The sequence below is a fragment of the Pleurodeles waltl genome, chromosome 8 (genome assembly GCF_031143425.1).
Source record: "Pleurodeles waltl isolate 20211129_DDA chromosome 8, aPleWal1.hap1.20221129, whole genome shotgun sequence".
NCBI classification, from domain to species: Eukaryota; Metazoa; Chordata; class Amphibia; order Caudata; family Salamandridae; genus Pleurodeles; species Pleurodeles waltl.
Window position 1 is genome coordinate 1,187,339,729 of NC_090447.1, and position 26,991 is coordinate 1,187,366,719.

Consider the following 26,991-nt stretch of genomic DNA (forward strand, 5'->3'; position numbering starts at 1 on the left):
GTATGCATGTCACAGAGTGTATCCAGGCAGGAGTCTGTTGGAGGGGAGAAAGAAGCATAAAGAGATTCACTTACCTCCCAAATGTGTTTCTAGTAAATCAAAGGGGAGTGAACCCTCACCAACAAGAAATCCAGAGTTTCAGGCAAAATCTTTTGGAAACCCTCTTTCACTAGTTTCCATCAGTGGTGTATATGATACCCTCTGATGTACTTGTAGCAGTTAGCATTATCATCGGTCCTCCTACATGGGTATGGGGTAATCAAGGTTGGTATTACCTCCACCAGGAGGAATAGTCTGTGGCTACAGAATGAGGTGGGATCAGTCAGAGTGGTTAAAATTACCTTCTATCTCTAAGAAGTCCCATTTTAATAAAAGTAAACGGGGAAAGGGGTAAGGTTAAAAAATGTGCTAGGGACGAATTAGCAATCCTTCATATTCCACAAACGTGGTCTACATGTTTCAACCATCTTTCACTTATGTAGGTCGGTAGGCTTTTTTTAGTACCTCCGATCCCAGTGTTCACAGTAACAACACTCCCTTCTGGAACTCTATTAAGCTAATCGTAAGTACATTTACTTACATATTTTGAAGAATTAGTATGCCATTCCTTTAGAAAATAGAGAAAACAAATTTGTAACGTATGGTACACATAGAAAGAACATAATCAGTTACTATAACACAGTCCTGATGAAAGGTACACATGCTGCATGCCCAGAGATAGAGAGCATGGAATGGGGAAACTTTTTTACCTTCTGTTGCATGTGTATTACCATTAGTGCATATAGAAAAGAACAGTTATATAGTGAGAGAGATCAGAGTCATGTGGTGGGGATATATATATATATGTCATGAACTTTTTTAAAAGTTATTAGAGTAGTATCATCAATCTCAGAAATAATGGTGCACAAACACATAACTCTGTGATATTTGTAACAATAGATTATGTAAAGTGAGACCAAACCAAGGGATAGATTTTGCCCATGATCTTAAGTGTCAAAAAAAGCCTTCACATGACTGTCCGTTGGGTAAAGATCTGTATTGCAGGAAAAATAGCTAACGCTATGGTTTGTTCACTTACTTGCATAGAATCCAACCCATTCTCTTGTACCTGACATGTCCACCCCATTCTGGTTTTGCCGGTAACTGAACATTGTCAGGTAGTTAAGGACGTAAACCAAGCGTGATCAGCTGTGCTGAGTGGTTGCGCTTGTGCATGGGTTTCAATTGACAGCAGGTATGTGCACCCACGAGATACGCGTTGAGAACCCCATGGTAGTAACAGACTCAGTTGCGTGACATTCTAAATGGGATAGAAATATAGTTTTTTTCAATAAGGCTTATAATAAAAACAGCAGGAAATGAGAATAGTTAAACCTGAATAACTAATAATCAACTAGGAAAAATAGAAATATTAAATATGAAAAAATAAAGAGTGAAAACAGACTATAGGTCCTTTCAAGGGGCACCCCTTGCTAAATGTACTAAGTTTCAGGTAACACAATTAGTAAAGTGACACTGTTAAGTTTGTTCAGAAGAATCTTTTTCAGAGTGCTGTTGCCATTACAAGGAGGATTGAAAGGGGAGAAAGATCTAAAATAACACAGTTAAACTAGCCTATGTAATATCGCCTTATTAATGGTGTTGAGCAGCATTGTCTTAATTGGGTTGATAAAGTGACACTATTAAGGTTGTTAAAAAAAATATTTTTCAGAGTGCTGTTGGCATTACAAGGAGAATAGAAAGGGAATAGAGATTGAAAGTGACAACTGTTACACTAGCTTATCTAATATCACCTAATGATGTTGTGCAAATTACTTACTTAAAAAAGCCAATTACGAAAGACAATGTATGTAGCTACTGAGGGATGAACAATACTACAAGATGGTCATGCAAGACCCCAAGGCCAGACTATAAAGAACTATTGGTAATGTGATAGATTGGTAACCAAGGTGTTTTCAAATATTCACATAAACTAAAACTGAAATCATTCTTTCAAGACAAACCAAAAAAAACTCCCACCCAGTCAGTAATCAATATATCAGATATGCCTGGACAAGATCTTGAGGACATAGACGTTCTTACCAACCTATCTGAAATAGGGAACAACACCAACCTATCCATTATGAAAACAGCTTCTTAATTAGGGATTGACACTAGCTCTTCAAAAGTCACGACCATAAAAGCAAAATCAACTTTTTGTCCCTGAGTACCTCCTGGCACCTGTATAGATGCATTTCAAATCAGCTGTTTCATTGGATTTGGACGGAGAATACAAGAAATATACCAAAAAATGCCGCTCCTTTGAACAGGTGGCTATAAGATCTCTTCATCAACTTAAGGATATAATCATTAAGGAAGTGGACAAGGGTGGAAACATGATGGTATTTCACACGGATGACTACATACAGGAAGCCACATACCAACTTGCGGATACGAATTGCTACCAGGACTTGGACCATGACCCCACAACAGACATACAGGCTGAGAGTAAGGTTCTGTTAGAAAACTGGTACTCAAGTGACCTTCTCAATGCAGATGCAAAAAATTATTTATACATAGAACATCCCAACATGGCTACGTTCTATCTAATACCCAAAATACAAAAGAAAGGCTTCCCTCCTCCAGGAAGACCAGTTATCGCTGGAACCAACTTAATATGCTCATGTATTGGCGAATATATTGATAAACATCGACAACAATTTATGAAAGACCTTCCTTCTTATGTTCGGGACGCTAAACTCCAGAATATCAGATGGGAACAGGACTATATTTTGGCAACTTTTTACGTAGTCAGTCTTTACACACCTATTGAACCCATGAATGGCATTGCAGCAGTTCGGCGAGTACTATGGACCAGACCAGCAAACTACTTAGAGTTTAACCAAATGTTGCTTGGTAGGCTATCTTTTTGTCTAACACACAATATATTCAGTTTCAATAAGTGATATTATAGACAACTACGTGTGACCGTGATGGGTGCAAAATACGTACTGCTGTATGCCTGCATTTTGATAGTAATGTTGAACACTACTGGCTCTGGGATGACAAACTCTCTAAATACACCTCATATAATTTTCATATAATTTTCAGGAGATGATACATTGATTACATTCTGTGTATCTGGCAAGGAGATGCTGATTTATTGAATATATTTCTTAGAAAATTGGATGACACTTCATAATACATAAAAAAAAAACTTCTAAATTCTCAAAAACTGAAATTGACTTTCTGGATCTTACTATCTACATTCACAACAATCAACTACAAACCAAACTATTCTGAAAATAAAACTTCAGTTAATGCAATCTTGCGCGCAGACATTTTCCACCCCAAAAGCAACATGCTTAATATCCCCAAGGGTAAACTTCTACACATTAAGAGCAACTGCAGTGAAGATGACATATATCTCCAAAAGGGGTCTAAATTTATAAATCAACTTGAACACAGGGGATATAATCCAACAGACCGCAAGGAGACCAGGAAAAATATTACAGGAGTCAAACATTTGGACACCCTACAAACAAAAACAAACAAACCCAACAAAGATGCATAATCCATACATTTCATAACAAACACCCACTATGGCCATCATAGGATTAGGCATCCAGTCCTCAAACGACATTGACATTTGCCATCAAATAATCCCTGCCTCTTGGAACTCTATTATGGATTTCCCTGAAATGTGATTCCGCAGAGCACGCAATCTTATATAAATGTTGTGCAAATCAGAATTTATTGATCAGAGAATTACCAGAGCTACCTTTCTGGATACACCAGCAGGATTTCAAATCTGCCATAATTGCAATATCTTCAAATACGGACTCTATAAGAAACAAGAACTCACACTGAACACAGGTCCACCAATAAAGATACATAATTGGATGAAGTGTAATAGCAAATTTTTGAAGTGTAATCTACATAATTTTCTGCCCATGCAGTAAACCGTACATTGGCAGTACCATTCATCCATTACGAATGTGAATTCAAGAGCATTATCAAAACATTAAGTTCATCACAGGGTACCCTGTGATGCAACACTTTCATGATTTTCATCCCCACAATAAAATGTTCACTTTCGTAGGAATAGAAACTGCACTCAAATCTACATACAGAGGAAATCACAAATTGAGACTACGTCAAAGGGAAAGTGAATTAATCAGCAAATACCATACAGTAAAAAACAGTCTCAACAAAGATCCAGAGATGCACTACTGGTTATATGAGAACTAAGGGCCTAATTATGACTTTGGCGGATGTGATGCTCCGTCACATACATGACAGATAGCCCATCCGCCGTATTACAGGTTCCATTATATCCTATGGAACTTGTAAAATGGTGGGCGGGGTATCTGTCACGTTTATGACGGAGTATCCCATCCACCAAGATTGCAATCAGGCCTTAAGTCTCAAGCATCTCATGACACACAAGATCACTTCAAGTTGAGTTCCTACTACTAGTTCATTGTTTTCTGGAAAATACTAGCCAATGACACAAAGGGGGTTGATGACTTATTTAATACAAACTGGTCATTCGGGATGGCCATATCTGGCTGTGCTGTACCCTGCTTCATTTACTATCACTACCTTTCTATTGATACTATACAGATTTCTTCATTACTCTTTTGCATCCATCCTCTTTCTTTCTCCTGTAATCTTAATATCAAAGTCATATTTCTGTCCGGCAGGGTACTTGACATCACAGTCCACCTCCTAGAGGGGTTTAATTTGATTGTGGGTCCACTCAATATATTGCCTTTCCTTGCTACCCTGCTTTGGTTGCTACTTGTATTCCAGGTCTGACAGATAGACGATCCATGATTAAGTTTCTTCTCTCTTCCATTCCTTGTAGCTTAGACATGTGTTTATCATCTTTTTAACTTATAATATGGCAGCATTTTTAACAAGTGCTGATAGGTGAGTTTCAAGTTTCGCTTCACTCCTACAATCCAATTGCTCCATTGGAAACCAACCATGTCTAAACCCTGTTAATATTGGTCTGCCATATGATCAAAGAGAGATGATTTTCATATTTCATGATAATCTTATTCTGTATATTTACGATATTTTCACTCTCTGTTCACCTCTGAGTCCTAACCTTATTGTTTTATAATGTTATCTTTAGTAAGGTTTTTCATTAGTAAGAATTTTTTAAGTTGTTTCCCACATTCATGTTGAGTACCAACTTATGTATGTTTCACCATTCAACATGCATTCACGATATATGCAACCCCTAATATGGCAACCTTTTCACTCTGTTCCAGTACCTTTATTTCCTATCACACTCCACTTGTCAAGTCACCTGACTTCCACCAGAGGTCGACCACATTTAAATTTTGTTGTTGTCCCGACAGCTTACGGACTACATACATAATTATGTGTTCCCTTACTCTGAACATGATTTCCAAATAAATCCTCTCCTTTTGGTTACCTCCTTTACAATCAACCGTGTTATAGTTAGGCTTGTGCCCTAAGGTAACTGTAACTCGCACCCTCACCATGCACTGCTAATTACACCATATAATAAATCACTCATGACATCTTTTATTACATGATTGATAATATCAGTGTTTGCCACAAATCTGTATTTACAAATGTTTATTGTGTGTGGAAAACAATAATGTGTGTGATTTTTTTCTTATTGAAATGGAATGTGATTGTGGAGACTGAACATCAATATTTATACAATCATTTTTGTATTGTGCTATGTGCATACCAAATCCATAACTATGGATGATTTGTTCTTGAATATGCTGATGTATCTTAACTGACTTATTTTTCCTTAACTTAATCTACTATTGGTAGGTTAATTCAGTACACATGCTCGGTGCTTATTTTCCTATTGGTTATTTTAAATCTGTTACCGTTCAGAATTTTGAAAAACTTCACAAGCTTTGAGAAAGCCCCAGTCTTGTGCACTGGGAAAGGGCGAAACACGTGTTGGCGGTCAACTCGCCATATAATTTGGTTCAACGCTTGGAACCAATATTTCTCAACAATTAATAAAATAGCTATACTCAAGTCAAATAAATGGATTTGCGAGTTTTTGGACTATAGAATATATATTAACTTGATGTATCCTCTAATTTGCATATGATTTATGCGTAATAGGTAAGGGGTTTCCATTTTTTAGGATAATTGAGAACTTGAATTGACCAATTAATAGAGGAATGGCGACCCCTGGGACATCAACCCCTCCTCTGTTTCAAACATAGAAAATGCCATGACAGACGTAATATGTGGGGTAACTAGCAGTGCATGGCGAGGGCGCGGGTTATTATTACCGTGAATGAGCTATAGTATTTTGAGATAACTAAAATTACTGAATTTCTGTGATTTTATGTCCGTAAAATCTGAAGCTAACTATAAAGTCCCTGTAACCTTTGTTTTTTTTGGTGGACTTCTAAGGTTTTTTTTAATTCTTTTTCCTAACTAGCGTCTCTGCAACCTTTGTTTTCCTTGTTTTTCTTCAGTGACTTTCTACTTTTTCTCATGCTATTCCTAACTTTAACGCCCCTTTAACATTTGGTTTTTTCAGTGAATTTCGAGTTTTTTTTTTTACATAAAATAATATTTAATTACCATATGTCAATCTACCCGCCGCTGTGTACCACCTTTGGCAATTTTTTAGGGGGAGTGGGCGCAGGCCCCCCCCCTCCCCGGGCCACTTTTGGCCCCGGGGGCCTCATCCCTCAGGGCCCAGCAACATATTTTAGAAGGAAGGGGGCATGTGGCACTCTTCCCCAGGCCAATTTTGGACCCAGGGATCCCGGGGCCCAGCACCATATTTAAAGGGGAGGGGGCCTCACGTCCCTCATCCCCAGGCCGATTTCAGCCACGGGGACCCCATCTCCTGGGGACTGGCACTTTTTGCAGGGGAGAGGGAGCATGTGGCCTCCTGGATAGATTTTGGCACTGAGGACCCTGTGCCCTAGTACTCGGCACATTTCCGTAGGAAGGGGGACCCTATCCCTGGGGCCCTGCATGCTGCAAAAAGGGGGAGGGGCATGCAGCCCCCCTCCCCAGGCTGATATTGGCCCCAGGGACCCCACCCCCGGGGCATGGCCATTGTTCAATAGGGGACGGGCCCATGGGGCCTCCCTCCACAGGACAATTTCAGCTCTGGGGATCCCATCCCCTGGGACCTGCCAACAAAGGGTGTGTGCCCTCGTGCCCACCGAGGGCACCCATCACACTAAGGTTGGTGACCACCGGGGGAGCCCCGCAGCCTAAGAAGGCTCCCTTCCTGTAGCGAGGCGAGAGCCGGCATTGCTCCCTTCCGGCAGGGAGCAGCTAAAAATGCTGTGCCATGCGGGCTCGGGCAGGGAAGAAGATGAAATGTCCACTCCCAGCAGGAGACAACAGTTTTCATGCTCCTGCCCACTGGGAGCAGACTAAGGGGGTCATTATGAACACGGTGGAAACAACCGCCGTGTTCATGCTGGCGGTCAAAACACTGACCGCCAGCGTCCCCGCATCCCCGCCGGCCACATTATGAACCTTTCTGAGAGCCATTGTTTCCACTCGCCAGCTCTCAGAAAGGCTCGGCCGGGACATTGCCGTCAATGCCTCTGTGCGGCAGGTGCAGTTGCACCTGTCGCGCAGATCACTGCCTGAAAATCGGCTAGTGACCTGCGCGACGGGGCTCTGCACCGGGGCCCTGCACTGCCCATGCAGAGTGCATGGGCAGTGCAGGGGCCCCCAGCGGTGCCCCAGGGAACCCCCTCCGCCAGCCTTTTCTTGACGGGATATCCCGCCTGGAAAAGGCTGGCGGCTCATGAAACATTATCCGCAGGGTAGCGCCACTACCCTGGCGGATGGTGTTTCATCCCGCCGCCAGGCTGCCTGACAGCGGGAGGACGGCGGGAGCCTGGAGGTTGGTTGACGGCTGCCGCTGGCGGCCGTCACCCTGTTCATTATATGGCGGTTCGGTCCGCCATGCCGGCTGGCAGCTTCAGCCGCCACTGCTGGCATGGCGGGCCAAACCGCCATGATCATAATGAGGGCCTTAGTATTTGCTCCCGCTTGGCGGGAGTTTTGAAATTGCGCCTGCCAAGCAAGAGCACACACAAGTTTCAGGAAACTGTTATGTCGCTGGGGTGGGCACCCCGGGATATAGCATGAGCTGGCCCTGGAGGATGGGATCCCTAGGGCCATTAATGGCTTAGGGAGGGATGTGGTCTCCGGGGCCAAAATTGGCCTGGGAAGTGGGCTCTGAGCCCCCACCTACTTTTTTTTTTTTTTAAATGCTAGGCCCTGGAGATTGGGTCCCTGAGATTAAGTCTGCCTGGGGAGGAGGGTCGCGTATTCTCCCTCCCCCTTTTCACGGTCGACCAGGCCCGGGGATGAGGTCCTCGGGTTGAAACCGGCCTGAGGATGAGGGCTGCGCTGGCCCCCTATACCAAAACCAGGACTTGGGGTTCAAGGTATTCCTACCCTGCCCCCTTGTGTTTTTTGCATTTTTCTTGAGAGTCAGGCTGAGTCCCGAGTACCAAGATGGCTACCACCACTTCTTAGTTGAAGTTTTGGTAGCTAATCACGGCATTGCTGAAGGCATGTGGATCTGTGGGAAATTGCATTAGTAAAATGCGTTTTGGGACCTCCCATTTTCTTTGTCCCCGCTTGATGAATCACCTGAAACTTTCCAAACAGCTCCTGACATGACTGGCACACTAGTTTTAAAAAATTTGGGAAGATTTGTCAAATAGTGTCAGAGTTATTAGCAAAACATGGAAACTAGGACTTAACCATAACTACCTACTGGCAACCGCTAGTAGGTAATATATCTATATATTTGTATACATCTGTATCTATCTATCTGCATGTCTATCTACTAAATATAACCTTTGTTGTCAGTTCATTCTTTAACCATTTTGTATAGTTTGATTGTAAGGCTGCTAATTTAATGAAACAAGATTGGGAGATGTAAGGAAATACTTATTTTTGCATGTTCAGCCCCACAGTTTTGGACTGATCCTGCTGTTTTTTTTACTATGAGAGCGCAATGAGGCCTGCCAGTGCCAGTGTTTTGACCCTATACAAATTGCATGTCGAATTGGCTACACACAATTGGCAAGGAGTGGCTTACTTATAAGTCCCTACTTTATGGTACCCAGGACATGTGAGGCACAGTGTCCACTCATGGCTGCAGCACTGTTTGTGCCACACTGTGTTTGACAAAGTACAAAATGGTGCCCAGCCTACTATTGCATACTGGAAGGACAGTGTTTACACTGCCAGCTCCACTTTCCTATTCAGACCAATGGTAAAGCCACCCTTTCTTTTAACAATATATGTAAATCTCCCCTAAGGAAGGCCTTTAGAGTCCTATGGCAGGGAGCTGTGTATTGTTAAGTAGAACATATAACTTTCATATGTCTCAACAGCAACACTTCTTGTCATTTTTTTGTGGATAGATGTGTAGCCCCATTGGCTAACAGGATTACCGGTTGGCACCTCAGCCTGGCTAACTTTTGAATGGGACTACCTAACTGGGTGATGTAAGATATCAAATTAATCGCAGCATTAAACCCCACCTGATGCCCAGGTCGAATTCAATAACACAATTAAAGTTTAGCAACTTTTAGAAAGTTGCCAGTCTGTACTCTAGCTAGCCCAGTGGCCTCACAAAGGCCCTGGCACACACACAGCGTTCTGCCAGCCTAGGGAGACGTGTGAATGATTCACAGGCTCAGGAACAAAGACACTGGCCGCAGAGTGAAGTGTTACCTCCTCTCCCAGGATGGCCACTCAGTATGTTAGCTCAAAAAGCTAGCTTCACAGGGGAACCTGCCTTTATGATGGAAGTAGCAATAACACCCCTGAGCAGGATTCCTTTTGTTCCTGCAGACAAAGTGGAGACAGGGCCAAAGAGGAAAAACATACCTGCAAACCATTTTTTTCCATGGGTGTGTAGCCCTCTGGTAGCCTCTAGGGTGGGCTGCTAAGCTCCAGACGACCAAAGTCGGTCGTGCCATCTTGAAAGGGGCACAAATGTTGCACTCTGGGAGAGTCAGGTGCCACACATCACTAGTTAGGAGGGCACCCTTGGTGAGAGGACAGAAAAATGACTGCCACAATGCCCTTGGAATCGCACAGACAGGCTGCACCATTGAAAGGACTGCACCTGCTGCACTTTGGGCTAGTGAAGACTGGACTGTGCCTGCAGGTACTGACTTGGAGAAAAGTTGATTCCTAGTCCCAGATCAAAGCATTGACTCCAAGGTTCAGTCAGCTGATCTGCTGGAACCAGCTCCAGGGACACAAGAGGTGAAGAAGCCCAAACCGATACGTTAGTAGCCAATGCAGACATTTTGCTGCTATTAGTTGCCGGGCCCACAAAAGGACAAATCCGAGGTAGCCAAAAGTTGCACCCAAGGTTGCCTGACCCAGTAGTACTATCTAAGTCTGGATTAGTCACACCCAAGGGACACTAGCCCCCACCTAAGGATTTTGCCCTAGCTGCTGTGCCAAGAGACCAGTAGCCCAGCATTAGCTGGCCTGCTACAGCAACGCAGAGGACTTTGAGGGACCCCAATATCTGTGGCCAAGTTTGCCCCACTTCACCCATGGACCTAGTAGCAACCACTAAGACACCCCTGTTGAACGCACCACAACTGGAGCATTCTTTGTGGATCTTTTGCCTGTCTCGTCAGCATCAGGACCACTCAATTGATGTCTATGGCAGTTAGTAGTAAAGTTTGGAACTCGCCTTAAAAACACTGTGGTGGCCAGGTAACTGTCCAAAGTGTCCACTCTGGACCTCCAGACATTTCTCCAGTATGAATTGATTGCCCAGTCCGGGCCTGAATAGTCAAAAAAACTTTGCCAAACTATTCAAAAGTTTACTCACTTTTTGTTCATTAAGGTCTCTAAAATTCATTAAAACATGTGATCTATTTTTATAAATTGGTGTCCAATTTCTTTTGTATGTGTAACTTTCCTATTTCGTTCTGGAGTGCTGTTAAATGCTTTCCACTAAGTTCCCTTGCCAGGCCTTACTGCACACGCACCCAGGGTTGAGCTTAAGGTTAAGTAAACGAGCCTGACTGGACACAAAATGGTGTTTGAGAGTTTACTGCATGATAAGGCCGCACAGCCATAACATATAGAACACCCAAATCTTTATGGGTGAGCAATTTTGACTTCCTAGTGCACACATGTTTTCTGCCAAATTTAGCAACACATCCAAGGGCATAGTCTAGGTTTCTTTTTAATGCATTTTTTTCCTTGTGGGTTTCCAAGTAAATATAACCGATTTCTGCAAAACTAATACCGACACAGAGTATATTAAACAATCTCTGGCAGTGCGTGGAATAACAGCCTGCAATGTAGATTACGAATCTGATGGTCACAAGCAGTCTGACAGTTGTGGAACTCAATAGGCTTTTACTTACACTGACAAATTTGTACTTCTTTTTTAATAAACCTACCTCTTTGAGTAAGGGAGTGGACCTTCGCTACATTTTCAAATTTTGCACGTCAAATTATTGATCTGCTGAGGTTGGCAGGACTGGATGTGGCATTTTACAGAGCCAAGCACTTCGAAGAAGTTTATCTTGGTTTATTAAAGACAAATTTTACTACTTTAGTGCCGATTGTGGTCTGGTGGCAGTGCAGACGCAATCAAGTTACACCCTAAACCACGAATGCTTACGCTCAAGTAGCCCTTCTCCTTCCCTCAGGACGGCCCAGACTGCAAAGCATCTCCATGCATCTCAGTTTTTACAGAGCCCCGGAAAAAAGTTAATTCCTGACACATGTCAGTATCTGGGATCATCTGGTGGTTTAAACCGTCAGGTGCCATGAGTAAGTAGATCACAAGCGTTGTGCCCTAAAAAAGCTGGGGGGTCTGGGGAATAGCACCCCGAGTCTCTGATGGCTCTGAGCACTCTGTGAGTAAAATTCCTGTTCACAAGTCAAAACTTGCCAAAAAGAATGAAAAACGGTTTGGGAAACAAATCTATTAAATGACATTTGCCAAGGCCCTTCACTCACCTAAGGCCTACAGCCATCATATACGTGGTGGTGCAGGTGCATATTGCAAGGCCCCGGTTTCAGGTAAGAAAATAAAAAATAAAACGAGATGTGACTGCAGTTAAGAAACCTCAGATAATCAAACTATATTTCATTACCATATACAATGCATTTATTGTCAGATACGAAGTCAGGTCAGGTAATCCATTTCAATTACTTGCTTAAAGGCTTTTCTTACAAGTTAAACCATATATGCTTGTTCCTACAATGGGCAGGTGGTGGCTCATTACCACATTCATGATCGTATCGGTCAACACATTGCGCTGCTGTTGATAAAAGAGTGATGCTGAAGAAATCTCTGGTTATGAGTGCCCTTGATCGGGCCTAGCTATTATCCAAACTACATCTGTTAAATTTTTTATATTTTATGTCAGCTTTAAATGGGAGAATAACATGATGAGTTTGGTGCCCCGCTGAATGCTGCATGTCTCATTAATTACCAGGCATTTTTCTCCTCCAAAATTGAACTGGTTGGCTCCTCTGAAACTGACCTGGTAAAATTGTAGGGAGCAATATTTATCACACCTGATGATTACCCCACGACTCGGCCTTCTGAGCCTTGCACAAAAAGAAATGTGCACAGGGATCGAAAGTCTGATTTTTATTCTAAATTGGACGATAGGAATGCTAGCATCTCACAGGACCCTTTTCTTGTGTTTACCCTTTCTACATTTTAATCAAAATGGAGATAGCTGAGGCAATCCTAAACAAGATCATGCTTTTGTCATACATACATAAGCGTGAGCGACCAAGTCGAACCTTTGACCAAAATATTTGTTCTATGCTAAATTCTGTAACTTCTAAAACACTCAAAATCTCCAACAGTAAAAAATTGTGATCTAAATTTCAAGCTCAAACTTATACTTGACCTTGTACTCCGTATTTTCTTTGAAAATGTGTTTAAAAAGTTGCATATAATGTTTCATAATTTTTTTGTAATTTTGTATAATTGTATCTTGACCTTCTTTGGATTAACAGTGGTGGCAGCAATGTGATTCGCAAGGATTTCTGTATTTTTCGTTTCAGTACGATATCTTTGGTCACTCTGGAGATGGGTTCAACATTGAACTGGTGAGAAGTGACAAAGTCCCGAAGAACAACAAAGAAAGATTAGCGATTATGAAGGTACATACTATTAGTACATGTGTCTGAAACTAAAAAGTCTTTGTTAAAGGAATCTTCTCAGTCAAAAAGCTTCAGAGGCAGGTGAAAATTTGGTGACTAAGTAAAAGTACGAGTGGAAAATAAATGACAGTATTTATGATTGCATGTCACAAAAATACATGTATTTTATTGATTACACTTCAGGTGTCAGATGCGCAATCACCACAAATATTTATTTTCACTGTTTTACCATTGTTTTTATTAGTGTTCACTCCTGCACGAACAATGTAGGGTATACATGATCTTTGCAGTAGGATTTTTTAAAATACATTTAAGTACAACAGTAAACCACTGGCCACCTGCGCTGCTTGCACCATTGCTCAAAGTAAGGAAAAAAGCACTAAGACACTTTCAGAGCTAATTGCGTCATAGTGCTTTTTTTCGTGACTTTAACTCATGTTGCACAGCAGCTAAAAAAACATTGAGAAAGTCAATAGATATTGTATAACCAAAACCTATTGGCTTTGCCAGTACTTGTTTCCTGCTAGTCACAAATATGTTTTTGTCAAAAGTATTTGCAGTGGTTTTGTTGGCTATAGGGTGGGTAGTGGAAAGGCCAGCGATTGGAAGCAAAACAAGCATTTGCACTAGGGTCTCGCATTTGTCAGAGTTACAGCTATTCACAGTTGTAAACTCCCAACCGGATTTTTCTTGCATTAAAAGAAAAAAACAGCGCGATCACGCTGCTACAGTTCACACGTAATAATACCTATCGGCAAAAGTGCAATTATAAACGTAACCGGCAAAAGTGCAACTAACTGTGTTACAAGATCGATAGTATGTGAAGCGCTCGACTTTAGCTCAGCAAGATCGCGCTGTGAAAATAGAGAAAAAGTAGTGCACATACCTGAAGGAAACAGCGAGCCTCGCATGTTGTCTGTACTTGGTCACTGCGCTCGAGGAGGGCTAACCACAGGAAAAGGCATGACGTAGGCGTGCCTTCCACTAATCAAAGGAAGCGGATTCTAACACGCAAGCCAACTTGCCAATGAAAGACACTGACATTAAGTCGACGGGGCTCCGAGCCCTTTTTCAATACCTAAAGCGTCTCGCTTAGCGAAACGCATGCGCAAGCGCATGCGACGCAGGCTCGACCCTAAAAAGGTAATACGTCCACTATTCTGAGATGGTGCTGAGCAACTGCCACAGTCTATTTATTACACCTATTGAAATGAGCTGTTGTACACTTCGCTCAGATTTTCTTCTTGAAGGACTATTTTATCATTTCAAAAACATAATTTCTCACTCTGTTGAAAATATGTGCTTTTTTGTTTAAAAAAATGCTATTTTCATTTCATTCGTTACCTACATTATTTTAACTATATTATGCCACTGCCCGAGTTTAACACGCAGACAACATGGTGTGCAGCTTTACTCCTCATTTCGCTGTGTTACCGTTTCCCGATGTTGTTCCTGTCCTTCTTAAATTATTTTACTTGTTCTCTGCACCTCCGGTCTCATATTGCTACTTTTAGTTCCCAGAGGACTGTGCTTTTAAAACACTCTTGCCTCATGTCATATCGTATTGCATTGTGTGTCCAAATGGCTGGAGCTGCCGACTTTGGAACATGGAGACAAAGGTTGAATCCTGGCTTCAGCTCACCATTCTGTGATTCTGGGCAAATCTCTTAATCTCACTGTCCTTAAAATAAAACATGTAACATAGTCTGATTCTGTTATAAAGCGCTCTAATGCCCAGGCGCCAAGTTTCCTATAAAAACCAAACGACAAAAGCTTTTGACTTTCTGCGTATTAGTATCAGATCCACCCTCTCCCATTCTCCAGTTGTATTCACCTTTACAATAGAACCTCTTCTCATTGGACTATATGTATTGTTTTTGCGGGCGGAATCTGAGCTCTCACCAGTATTTTTCTCAGCAGTCTTGTTTGCACTCAGATTGCTGAGTCTTTTTTCCCCTCATGCAGGGCCTTTGCTCTCTTTTTGCACCATCACGTGTCGTGTTGGGTCTTGTTCCTTCATGTGTCCTGTGTGTGCTACTGGTCAGCCTAGGAGGTGGTTCTATATTTAATGTTGTACTTGTGTTACACAGGGTTTCTGAGTCAATTGCTCCAGTTGCAGGATGAGGCTAGTAGGTCATCATGCAACACCAATGTATGTAATAAAGAAGATATCTATATGAACACTGCAGTTTTCGTACAGTTGTATACCGGTAGCACAAAATTGGTTAAACTGTTTAAATTATTATTTGCCAATAGGCAGTTTCAAACAAACCAGCTACTCAAACCTCATCTACATTGTATTGTAGCACTATCACACTTAATGATAGATTAGAATTACTATTCTATCAGTGTTCTAGGATTACTTTAACACTCTGATATTTCTTTTTACCTCTATATATGAATGTATAAGGTGTTCCTTTGTGATTGCTAATAACTTATGTTACATTGTCTGCAGACAATGCATGCCCATTCTCAATTCTGCATGAGTGGGGACTATACCCTGGAAGCAACAGAGCACGCCATCCGTGAAACTGCCAAAGAAGAGGCCGATGAGTACTTTGTTATAGTTATGAGTGATGCCAACCTAGAGCGATACGGCATTCCACCCTCTAAATTTGCCCAGAGCTTGACCACCAACCCTCAAGTTAACGCCTTTGCCATATTTATCGGATCTCTTGGGGACCAAGCTGAAAGGTAAGGACTATATGACAAGGTGATAGTGTTAGTGTACTCACTAAATTAAAATCAAATGCATTCTTTAAGGTATTTGATTTTAGGCACCATTAATGCAAGTGTTCAGACCTTGTGGCATTATAGCTAGTATTTTGTATTCAGAGTTTCTCACGCCTCAAGGAAATCGATAATTTAGTGTGAAATGTCTCTTGGAGGGCCTCATCACACAGGTCTCCATGTTTGTGTATAAGCAACAGCCACCTGTACTTACTGTTGCCCACTTTTGTTTTACAATGCTTTCCTGCAAAGGGGGCTTTGTACAACCTGTGCCCAAGGGTGGAATGGGATGAGACATTTATGGAAATTTTTTGTCCAGCAATTGGGTGGTGCAAATGCCACTAGAGACATTATTTAGAGAGGCTTTTTCTTTTGGGGTCTACACAAGGTTGGAGTTGTTACCTTTTGAACTCCGCAGGAAAGTTCTCTTTGGACCTGGCTGTCAGTAGGTGCTTCTTTTCTCTTCCCTCACTTCCTTATGGGACAGAGCCAATAGGAGAGAAGACAACACTATTCTGGGTGAAGGTTACAAGTAGTATTGCAGGCCTAGACACAAGAAGTGGTGAAGTGGCTTAATCTCAAAGCCTGTTTCCATGTGCTAATCTGGGTAAGATGATTGAGATTCACCTCAGGCAGTTCAGGTGGGTATAAAGTTGTGACCGGGGATTGCTGGAGAAGGCATATCAAGAGAAGAAGGGTGGTGACTTGGACAGTCATCATGATAGGCAGGTCATGGGGAGGCCTAGTGCCTATAAATCCTGTTTCATTCAATTAAACACACCCTGCAGCATTCTAAGAGCTGCAGAGGTGCCCACAGATATGGTTGTCAGTACTGGTGGACTCCGGGCGGTGGTGCCTTTTCATTCTCCCCTCCAGTTTTTAAACATGGCAGACAATAGCGGGTGAGGTGCAAACCATGCTATCAGGAGGACTCCAGACAGGTGATCAGCAGGGAATGCAGAGCAGACCTGGCTGTAGGAGGGCTGTGGCTGTAGTGCTATGTCAGCCTGTTGGTGTACCCCACTGACAGTTTGAGGTAGCTAAAAGCCTAAACCAGTGCCTCCTCATGGTCACACACATAGCCCATGAGGAGGAAAGTGAGAGAGGCCTCAGGAAACAATGATAAAGAAGCAAGCGGGAGTTACAGGCAGAAAACTACAACATTAGATCCGGCAAAAAACTTTCAGAGGGCGAGTCCATAGTGCAGTTCCCAGGAACCATACCATATATTGGTGTGGAAAAAAAATACATAGACAAAAAGGAGAAGGGGGGAAAACCCTTAAGGCCCATTGAAGTACTTGCTCCTTACAAAGAAATTAGAGAATGCCCTGTGGAGAGCCCATGTTAGAAACCACCTTATATTAAATGTAGGAGATGTAAAGTCAGTCTGAAAGCGGGTGATTAGTTGACTTTGAGTAGCAAAGTGCAGATATTATTGGTAATTACAACAGCATGACAGTAGACACCAGGTCACACTAACGTGCGCAGTTAGGCCTCTGCAGCTAGCTGACTTAGATCACACCAAACTCTGTCCGTAGGCTGAACAGAGGCTCTCGGATGGGGTGCTGACTCTGGCACACCAGTACTCCTTCAACCAGCGTTTGCCTGTCAAGACAATTTAAGGTGTAAATGCACTATTCAAACAGTTAAGCCCAGTTGATCATAAGGCAGGTCCATATTGCATGTGTTTTTCTCTAGTGACACAAAAGACTGACTCTTATTTAAAGAGAGTGGTGAGACTACAGATCAAATTGGAATCTTGGCCAAAGATAATCCTGGTCTCATCCCAAACAAGGATAAGATAGACAAATTTGGAGGCAGAGGGAAGCATGTCTGAATTTGAGTATGTGGTTGAGAACTGAAATCAACAGTAACCGTCTATCAGTGACCATGTGGAAAATGCAGAAGGGAGGGCCTGATTCAACAACTGAAGTTTTGTGGACTTCCCAAAGACGGCCAAGGGTAGTTGTCCTGAAGCAGTCTTTGAACATCAGCTCCATTACACTATTCTGGCCGAAATAGTCTTTTCTTGATATGTGGTTGAATGGGCTAATCAGGTGCTTCCCCAAACCCTCCCTGCCTCCACACGCCCCGGCTACCCACTTATTGCATAAATACTTAAGTACAAGGAGTGAGATGAAATTTTGAAGGCAGCAAGTAAGAAGAAATCAGTTCTATTTCACTCAAATCTGTTATGGTTTTCCAAGATTATACTAATTAGGTACCGCAACAATGAAAGTCCTTTGGACATGTTGAACAAAAAATCTGTGTAGTGGACCTCAGTTAAATTCTCTTATAACCAGCGAAGCTCAACATAATCTTCCAGGCAGAATCCTTTAAATAAAATAGGCATGGGACTCAGTAGAAGAAAGTAAAGATCTGAGCAAACAACCAGGGGAAGAACGGGACAGCCAGGAACATATCAATGGACAAGGAGCTGCTCCATGGAGTAGGAGACCAGACATTGCGAGACACAGCAGCAGGCTCGTAGAAAGTAACTAGCTGGCTCAACAGACTCTAGATCATCACTGTTTCATAGGGACATGTCTCCAGATCATCAGGCAGGAGCAGGGGCTTCCAGAACCTGGTCAGTAGTGCTTTGGGGGCATGACACATGCAGCAAGTGTCATGTCACCCGGGCATTGTCAACCAGACGAGGCATGGGATTTTTGGCTGCAATAGCTGCCAGACTGAAGCTTAAAAGATGCGTATAATACTTACTCCAAGGGCCAAAGGGAAAATGGTCAAGAAGTTGTTTTTGCAGAATCTTTCCTGGGAAAGGCACACATTGGGTGTGGGACAAATGATGATAGTGCTTGCAGGGGAAGGAGGGCATAAAATTAGATTTTTTGGAAGCCTAAAGAGAGATGGCTGTCAGCATCTCTCTTCACCAGCCATAGTTTTTCAACAGATACTTCAAGTTCAGAAGTGTGGAGAGGAGCAAGGGGTTTGTTAGACAGTAGGGGTTTGCAATCAGTTGGTTACAGGTTCCTTAAACACAGTGGCAGACACCTCCCAGTGATAGATGCACACTGCAGCAACGGTGGGAATATGGTTAAAGCACATCTTGATAGGAGAGAATGGGGGATCAAGCTTCTCACCTAGAATGGTAATGGTCTCCAGCACAAAATGAAAATAGGAGTGGCATTGTTGGGGGCTAAGCAATATGGCCCAGATATTCTCTTGCTCTAAAAACTACACTGTATGGGCAATAACTGTTTCTGGGCAGGTATGAGTTTAGGTCTGTTATTCAAGGAGGATTTCCCAGGGGCTTATGAGGCATAGATATCCTCTTGTAACAACAGTTCCCATTTCAAAGAACCAAAGTCTGGCATTCCCAAAGGGCAGCTATTCAATGGTTTCCGGATCTGGTGGAGGCATTATGATAATATTTTGAATGTATATAACCCCACCGTAATTCAGTGTCTTTTTGCAGACTCTCTTCTCTTGTAGTCCCCTCTAGGGCTTACAGTTATCAGTGCTATTTCAATGAATTGATGAACAAAGTGTCAGACGGACCTAACTCAGTGAATTGATTAAAAATAAACTTTATTGTTTCAGCCTAACCTGCGTAAGCCATACAATGACGTAGATTTAATACATAGACTGTAAAAATCAAGTTTATGTATGATTGTTGGCCCACCCCATGGCTTACACTTGTAGTGACGCTAGACAGACTTAGTATAATTAATTTCTAGTATTGCTATAAACATATAGTGCTAATACAAAATTATCCTTTACTAAATAATGAGAGTACCAACACACGATAAAACTAACCAAAACAAAGTTAAAAACAGCAGAGGGAGTGCAGCCCTTCTCCACTCATATATGAATTCATAATTCCATATTATCAATGCAAAATCGCAATTCAATTTAAAAAGCTGGATGCATCCTAGATAATACTTCTTGACTCTTTCTACATGTGTAAAAACAAATTGCTGTATTATATTTGCAGACTTCTGATTATAAGACTAAAACTAAGCGCATCTTAGTTAAAACGTCAAGTTTCTTTCCCAGGGGTATAGATAATCAGAACCCAGTGAATTAAGTTTCAGAGGGCCTGTTTCCTGTAAGGGCTTTTGCAGCAGTGTATGGCCTGCTGAGCAAATTATGTTAATGCCACTTAGGTCGGAACAAATCATTTTTCCTGAACACATAGATCCTTTTCCTTGATCGGCTCTTTCTTCATTCCACCAAACAACCTGAACAAAGTAACTGAAATGCATATATTTGCCTGAAGGCTCTCAGACCATGCCTGGGTAAGCATGATGGATGAGGAAAGCAAGACTTAACAGCAAGGCATGTGGCGACATAACACCTGGGAGTTGAGGAACACAGATCTCAGAGAAGTCCTGGGGGGGTTGAAGGACACAGATCTCAGAGGTCCTGTGTGGAGGTACTAAACAATATTTTTGGTTGAATGAGTTTCAGTTGAATATCCATTAATGATGTGGGAGGCCTTCAAAGCTGTAGTTAGAGGCAGAGATTTGGCCATATCTAAAAAAGTAAACATGATAAGTAGAAGGGGATAGAAAGAGCAGAGTCTGAGATTCTATATCTGGTTGGAGCAAAATCAAAGTAGTGCTGTAGAAGTGCTTCTGCTTGAGATTGAGACTGCTGAACTGCAGTACTAATATCTTAATTACCTTTCAAAGCTGGCTTCATGACCAAGGTATTAAAGTGGGGAAACTACTTTAATGGATTAAAAAAAGAGGATAAAACCAGTCACGTTGCTGGCATACAAAATTTTGAAAAGGCAAGCTGTTACAGAACCTGTGGCAATCACTAAAATGTTTGGGCTCTATCCAGAATACTACTGCCCAAAGGTGAGCATGTACATGGTGGCCTTTGTTGCAGATCTCCAAGGATAAGGTGCAGTATACTCGGAGAAGAACCACAATGTTTGCAGAGGCATCAGAGGTGATTGAGCAAATGTAGTTGTCGAAGTCACCAGGAAACAAAAGGATTCCTGGGGAAACTATTTAAGTTATCCTCCTGCCTTCAGGCCACACATCTGCTTGCAATTTATGCTGTAACAAAGAAACAGAGATTCTTTTGTGAGTTTTAGGGCAAGCAGTTATAACCACTGAAAGAAGCCCAGATATCCAGAATATAGATGTATTATATTGTATTGTAATTGTATTTATACAGCACTTACTACTCCTGACGAGGCTTTGAAGCTCTTTACAGCGGGTAATAATTCCTACAAACTACTGTCCCTTATTAATGTAAAGAAGAAAATTCTCTCTAAGATCCTGGTGAATCAACTGATGACAGTAACCTGATTTCCTGTGCATTGCGATGAGAGTGCCTTTATGCTGCAACATTCGACACAACATAACATACAGTGCCTGAGTAATGCATTGGCATTAACATGAGGACTTAATAAATCGCTAGTAATCCTATTAATAGATTTCAACAAAATGTTCAACAGTCCAGATTTGGGCTACCTATTTGTACTTTCACATGGTTGAATGTGAATCCTGCCTTTCTGGTATACACTCGGCTGTTGTACTAGGAACCGAGGGTGAGAAAGAGGTATATAGCCCCAGATAGTAAAGATCCAAAAGGATGAGGATATTCTGCTAGACGCCCGGTTTGAAGGAGTAGACCTCACTGTATGCGAACTGCCTGCTGACATACCTTAGCTAACCAAGACAGCCTGTCGCACAAATAGAACAAATTCTAAATTACGTTAGGGCTCATCCGGAGTTGTTAGTCCACTGAGCCAAATCCACTATAAATCATGTAAAAGGTGGCAGAGGCCAGGAAATGGGCCTTCCAAATGCACTTCAGTGTTCCATTGGAAGACTTTTGCTTTCACTAATGAGCGAGCTGACAAAATCTCTAGAATGCACTTCTCAGTTCAAAGAAGACATTTATTATTATTTCACCACGAGGTTCCTAAAAAGGAGATTAGTAGGTTGAAAGCACACGTTTAAAAATAGTCACAGCAATGAAAGGAAAATATACCCAAAGTGATTCTCAACTGCAATGTACACAGCAAATATATGTAGTTATATTTTATCATAATTGCAAAGCAATGAATCAAGTAAACATTCATCACCATCATCTTTCTCATGCCAGCAAGAAGATGACCCTGTTCAACTGCGAGAAAGAGATATCCACCCTCATGGCACAAATGTGTCAGGCATTTGATGTCTAATCCTGACAGAGGTCTTGGAAATTCCACTGCTACTGAGCAGGGCCACCTTTTTTATATCTTAAAGAACCGAAAGGGCTTTCTGGAAAAAAAAACTCCCATAAAAAAGAAATATTCAAACATGCTGGCTAATGTAGGTCAGAGTTGAAAGGAACGCGTTGAGAATTGGCCAACATCTCAAGGCATTTCTCCCAAGGCCAATCCGTTCCTTCACTGAAAAAACATAAGTCTGGTACATTCTTATCATGCTGACTGACCAACTGTTCGGTGATAATATGTCCTAGCTCTTTGGTGAGAAAAAATATGAAAAACAAGCACAGTTTACAATGTGGAAAAACACAGATGCATTTAACAAGGTTTCAACTGCAATGTCTAACGCCACGGTAAAGTCAGTAGGCAGCTACACTGAATACAAAATGTAGTCTGCAATTGGTGAACATTGAACAACTAATCCAGATGCAAAGTGGTGCAACACAAAGTCAGTGGTCAAAAACATATATTTCACTACAATACATAGGGTTGGTATAACAAATAGTGATCTGTGAGTGTGAGCAAGCAATGTGACTCAATCACTCAACACACTGAAGAGAGACCTCTTGCATTGGGCACTGCTGCTGCTATTCCTGATGTGGAAAGTTGCACAAATGTAAAGGGCGGCAGTTTGAAGGGTGCCGTGCATCATGGAGAAAATCCTTTACTAAAATCCACCTGCATTTTTCATGTGCCTATCTCCGATGGTCAGGGCTTTCCACTGGAACAACAGAGGTGCCAGAGTGGCTATGGCCAAATTATATAATTCTACCTTTGATGGGGGGGGTCTGGCCACGTTGGATTTTTGGCATGCTATTGTGAATTCCAACTAGCAGTCATTAATGGCTAGACCTTCAGTGGACGTGCAGACCCAGTATACAAAAGTAAAAATGGGTGATGGGTGGACAGACACCTCTGTATTTATTAGATGGGGACAACTACCTTTAGATACACCACCCGTCACTAAAGTATTTCTCGGGATATCAAGGGGACTTGCTATCCATGGTGTGATGGACAAGGAAACTAACAAGGGAAGCTCCACTTTGAACAGGACATTCTTGCCTCAGGTTGTGGCATGTCTACACTGTGGGATGTAGCCACATTCAATTACTTATGGTAATTTGCGACCCTGTACAAAGAATTTGGGCTCCTCCACTCCCATGTTTTTGGCTGCTTAGAGCTCAGTTATACGTTATCACCTTATCTGGTCATTCTTGAGAAACTCCCTGAATTTCACATGGTATGGGCAAAGCTTACCATGTCTGAAATAGCAGACATAAAGATCTCACTGATTTATAAAGCTAGTTATGCACACACACCAACATTTGCCCCATACTTAGGAAGGCTGTTCTGGTGCTGTGGAGGATGAAGAATGGAAATTAGCCCTGATAGCTGCAAGAGAGATTTCTCATTCATCCGAAACAAGGCTCTGGCACATGGGAAGAGACTCCTCCCACATGTTAAAGATGCAAGATTCAACACAGGGATTTCTTTCATTTAGTTTGGAGCTTTTGGGTCGCTTAAGGCTTCTAGGAGGGAGAAGCAAAGGTCCTGTCAGTACTAAGAAGCCTTGAAATTGGTTTTACTCTCCAGAAGGTACTTCTTCACACACTGGATTACTTACTTGAAGTACTTGAATAGATGCAGCTTAGCAGTACTTAATTTGTGTCAGTGGGGCCCACAGCACTCATTTTTAAGGACCAGCACTTATTTTCCTTTATCAGACATTGACTGAGAGCAAGAGAGAGAAACAAAAATCACAAATGGGAAAGAGGAAGTCAGAGATGGAAAAATTGTCACAAAGGGAGAACGCAGGAACCTGCAAGAGTGAGATAAAGGGGCAGGTTGTCCCTGGTAGTGTATTAAAGAGGCAAGACTATGCATTTTGCGCACCAGATTTTATAGCAGTCTTCTGAGCAGAGCTTTGAGCACTGGCACTTAGAGGTAGGCGAGCCAACAAATTAACAAGGAGAGTTGAGCCGAGCCACATGTCTGGCTTTGATCTTAGAGCCCGTGCTCCAGCCAAGCCCTGAAAATATTTCTTACATAATCATACGACAAATATCACATAAAATATTATAAAGTCTCTTCAAAATACAAAAATGTTTATTTCTTTTAAATATAGAATCTTTGACATTAAAAGGGCACATTATAGCATTTGAGACATCAGGACACTCCAATTAATATTGAAATCAAGTTTAATGAGTCCAATACAACAACCTCTGACACATCCTCACCGCATCCACCCTTATCAGCAACTGCTGCTCACTGCTCCTGGAATCCACAATCTAGATTCCAATAGAGTCAGCATCAATTTGCCTCGATACAACACATCCCTTTTTTACAGTATTAACAATGAAAGAAATCCAACAATATACAACATAACAGCAACATATGAAAATTCAAACAAGGAATTCCATATAACATAACATAAGAAGCCAAAATGGTGCTTCTGGATACTTTAGCTTCTGAATTACATCATAAAAATACATAGGCCCTCATTATGACATTGGCGGTCAGTACCGCTTACCGCCATGCTGACTGCCGCCAACATAGCACAGCCGCAGCGGATTACTGCTACCCATATTATGACACACACATAGCAATACGTCACTATACAGCCACACACACAAGTCCGCCAGCCCAAAGGTCAGTGATAAACTGGCGGTAGCAAAACCCACACCGTTATGCCAACAGAACTATGCCCACAGCATTATGACCCACGAATTACCGCGGCGGACATTCAGTGGTGCTAAACCATTGGCGGTACATACCGCCACGCTCAAAATATACAAACACATACAAAACAACACCACATTGGACAATTTGAATAACACACACGACACCCATACACACACCACACCCTCACACCCACAGCACTATAAAACACCCACCCACATTACCCACAACCCTTTACGACTTCAAACAAGTGCCACCAGAGAGATAGCAAAACCACAGACAAGACCACAGACACACACCTCCATCACCTATACACCATCCATGCACCTTACATCACACTCCCCAACACATCACCCCACACCACTCACACTACACCCATGGCACCACAACACCACCCAAGGTTTTCAGAGGAGGAGCTAAGGGTGGAGGAAATCATCTGGGTAGAGCCACAGCTATTTGGATTACAGGTGCAACAGACATCCTTTGCTAGGAAGATGGAGCTATGGCGTAAAATCGTGGGCAGGGTTAACACCGTGGGACAGCACCCCAGAACAAGGGATGACATCGGGAAGAGGTGGAACGACCTACGGGGGAAGTTGCATTCCACAGCAGGAGGAACTAAATTGCTGTACAGGGGACTGGCAGTGGACCCCCATCTCCTCCCCACAACAAACAACATGGGAGGAGCAAGTCTTGGCAATCATGCATCCTGAGGGCCTGGCAGGAGAAGGAGGAGGACTGGACTCTGGTAGGTCAAATCTCTATTACTAACACCCCACCTACCTGCATGCCATCACAAACCCACACCCTTACCCTCACTCCCATCACTCCACTACCTCACACACACCCCACCATCCCAACACACCCCTCCCAAAACCAAGCCCAGCATGTAACACCAATACACGGACCCCCATCACAGACCTGCATGGACACCCATCACTAAAGCATGCACACTAGAGAGAATCACCTAGTCCACCAAATAACTACTCAACAAGGCAAAGCTGCCAGGGCAATAACAACCATAGAGGGCAACACACAGAAACAAAAACACTGCATTTACATCCCCACAGGTCCCCCACCCAATGATACCGGAAAGGAGGTGCCAGCAACATCCAGTCCACCCGCAGAAGAGGCCCACAGTGATGACAGCAGCTCTGGACGCCTGGACCTGGATGACCAACCTGGCCCATCAGGGACCTCCGGACAGTCGGTTACCCAGGCACAGTCCCATACCACAGAACCTCCCCCCTCAGGAAACACCAGCACAGTACCCACCCAGCGGGCACATACCTCTATCCCCAGGACACATCATTCAGCAGTGTGTCCACCACTACAGGGACCCTAGGGTACACCACAAACACAGGACGATCAGGGACCTGGGTTCATTGGCAGTGGGCACACGGTTCAGAGGACAGCGGCACAGGACAACAGGGAAGCTGGGAGGACTGCTGTGCGACAGGGGGAGAACAGGCCCAGGGAACCAACTCTCCAGGAGGCACTCACCAACATCCTGGGAGCATGCCAACATTCCCAGGAGATGATGGGCCAGATACTGGACAAGTTGCAGGAGACCCTGCGGCTGCAGGAGTGACAGTACCTGGGATCAGGGAGGACTTGAAGGACATCAACACCACCCTGGTCACCATTGCAGGGGTGGTGGCAGACATGAGGGAGGCAGTGGCACACCAGCAGGCCACTGACACTAGCCAAACCGATGAACAGCCTTCCACCTCTTCTGCCGCTAGTGGACAGGAGGCCCCGCCACAGGATCGACAGGCCACCAGCCCCTGCAGAAAAGAACCACCCCCCAAACGGTCCCTGTGATCCAGACAGAAGCCAGAGACTATTGCCAAGACCCCCCACCAGGAAATAAGACTCTCCTGATTGTCACCCTTGTGTCCCACTCTGTCACCCTGTCCACCTTGAACTGTCATTGCTCCACTTCCTATGCCCCCTTGGACAATGCACCTGTGATATACATAGACTGGACTCTATCCTGGACATTCCTCCACCATCACCCCAGCCCATTGCACAACCCCCTCTACTTATTAACACTTAAATAAACACCACGTGAATAAATACAAGTATTGAGTCTGTCAAATGATTGACTGTGTATTAGTTTAACAAGCTTTAAACACTGCAATACAACTGTACAGTAATGTTTACATAGGAATGACCTGTAGTTGGCTGCAGTCAACACACCAGGAGTGATAGTGAGGCATAAATATCTG

The 26,991-nt window shown here is 42.9% G+C and overlaps 1 protein-coding gene across 1 annotated transcript in view; it reads left to right on the plus strand.

Annotated features, from left to right (window-relative positions):
- Nucleotides 1-26,991, plus strand: part of VWA8 (von Willebrand factor A domain containing 8) — a 1,423,713-nt gene that overhangs the window by 1,359,941 nt on the left and 36,781 nt on the right. The window contains exons 43-44 of the mRNA XM_069205432.1: nt 13,060-13,158; nt 15,614-15,852. Of these exons, the coding sequence (XP_069061533.1) occupies nt 13,060-13,158; nt 15,614-15,852 (338 nt within the window). The remainder of the gene's footprint in view (nt 1-13,059; nt 13,159-15,613; nt 15,853-26,991) is intronic.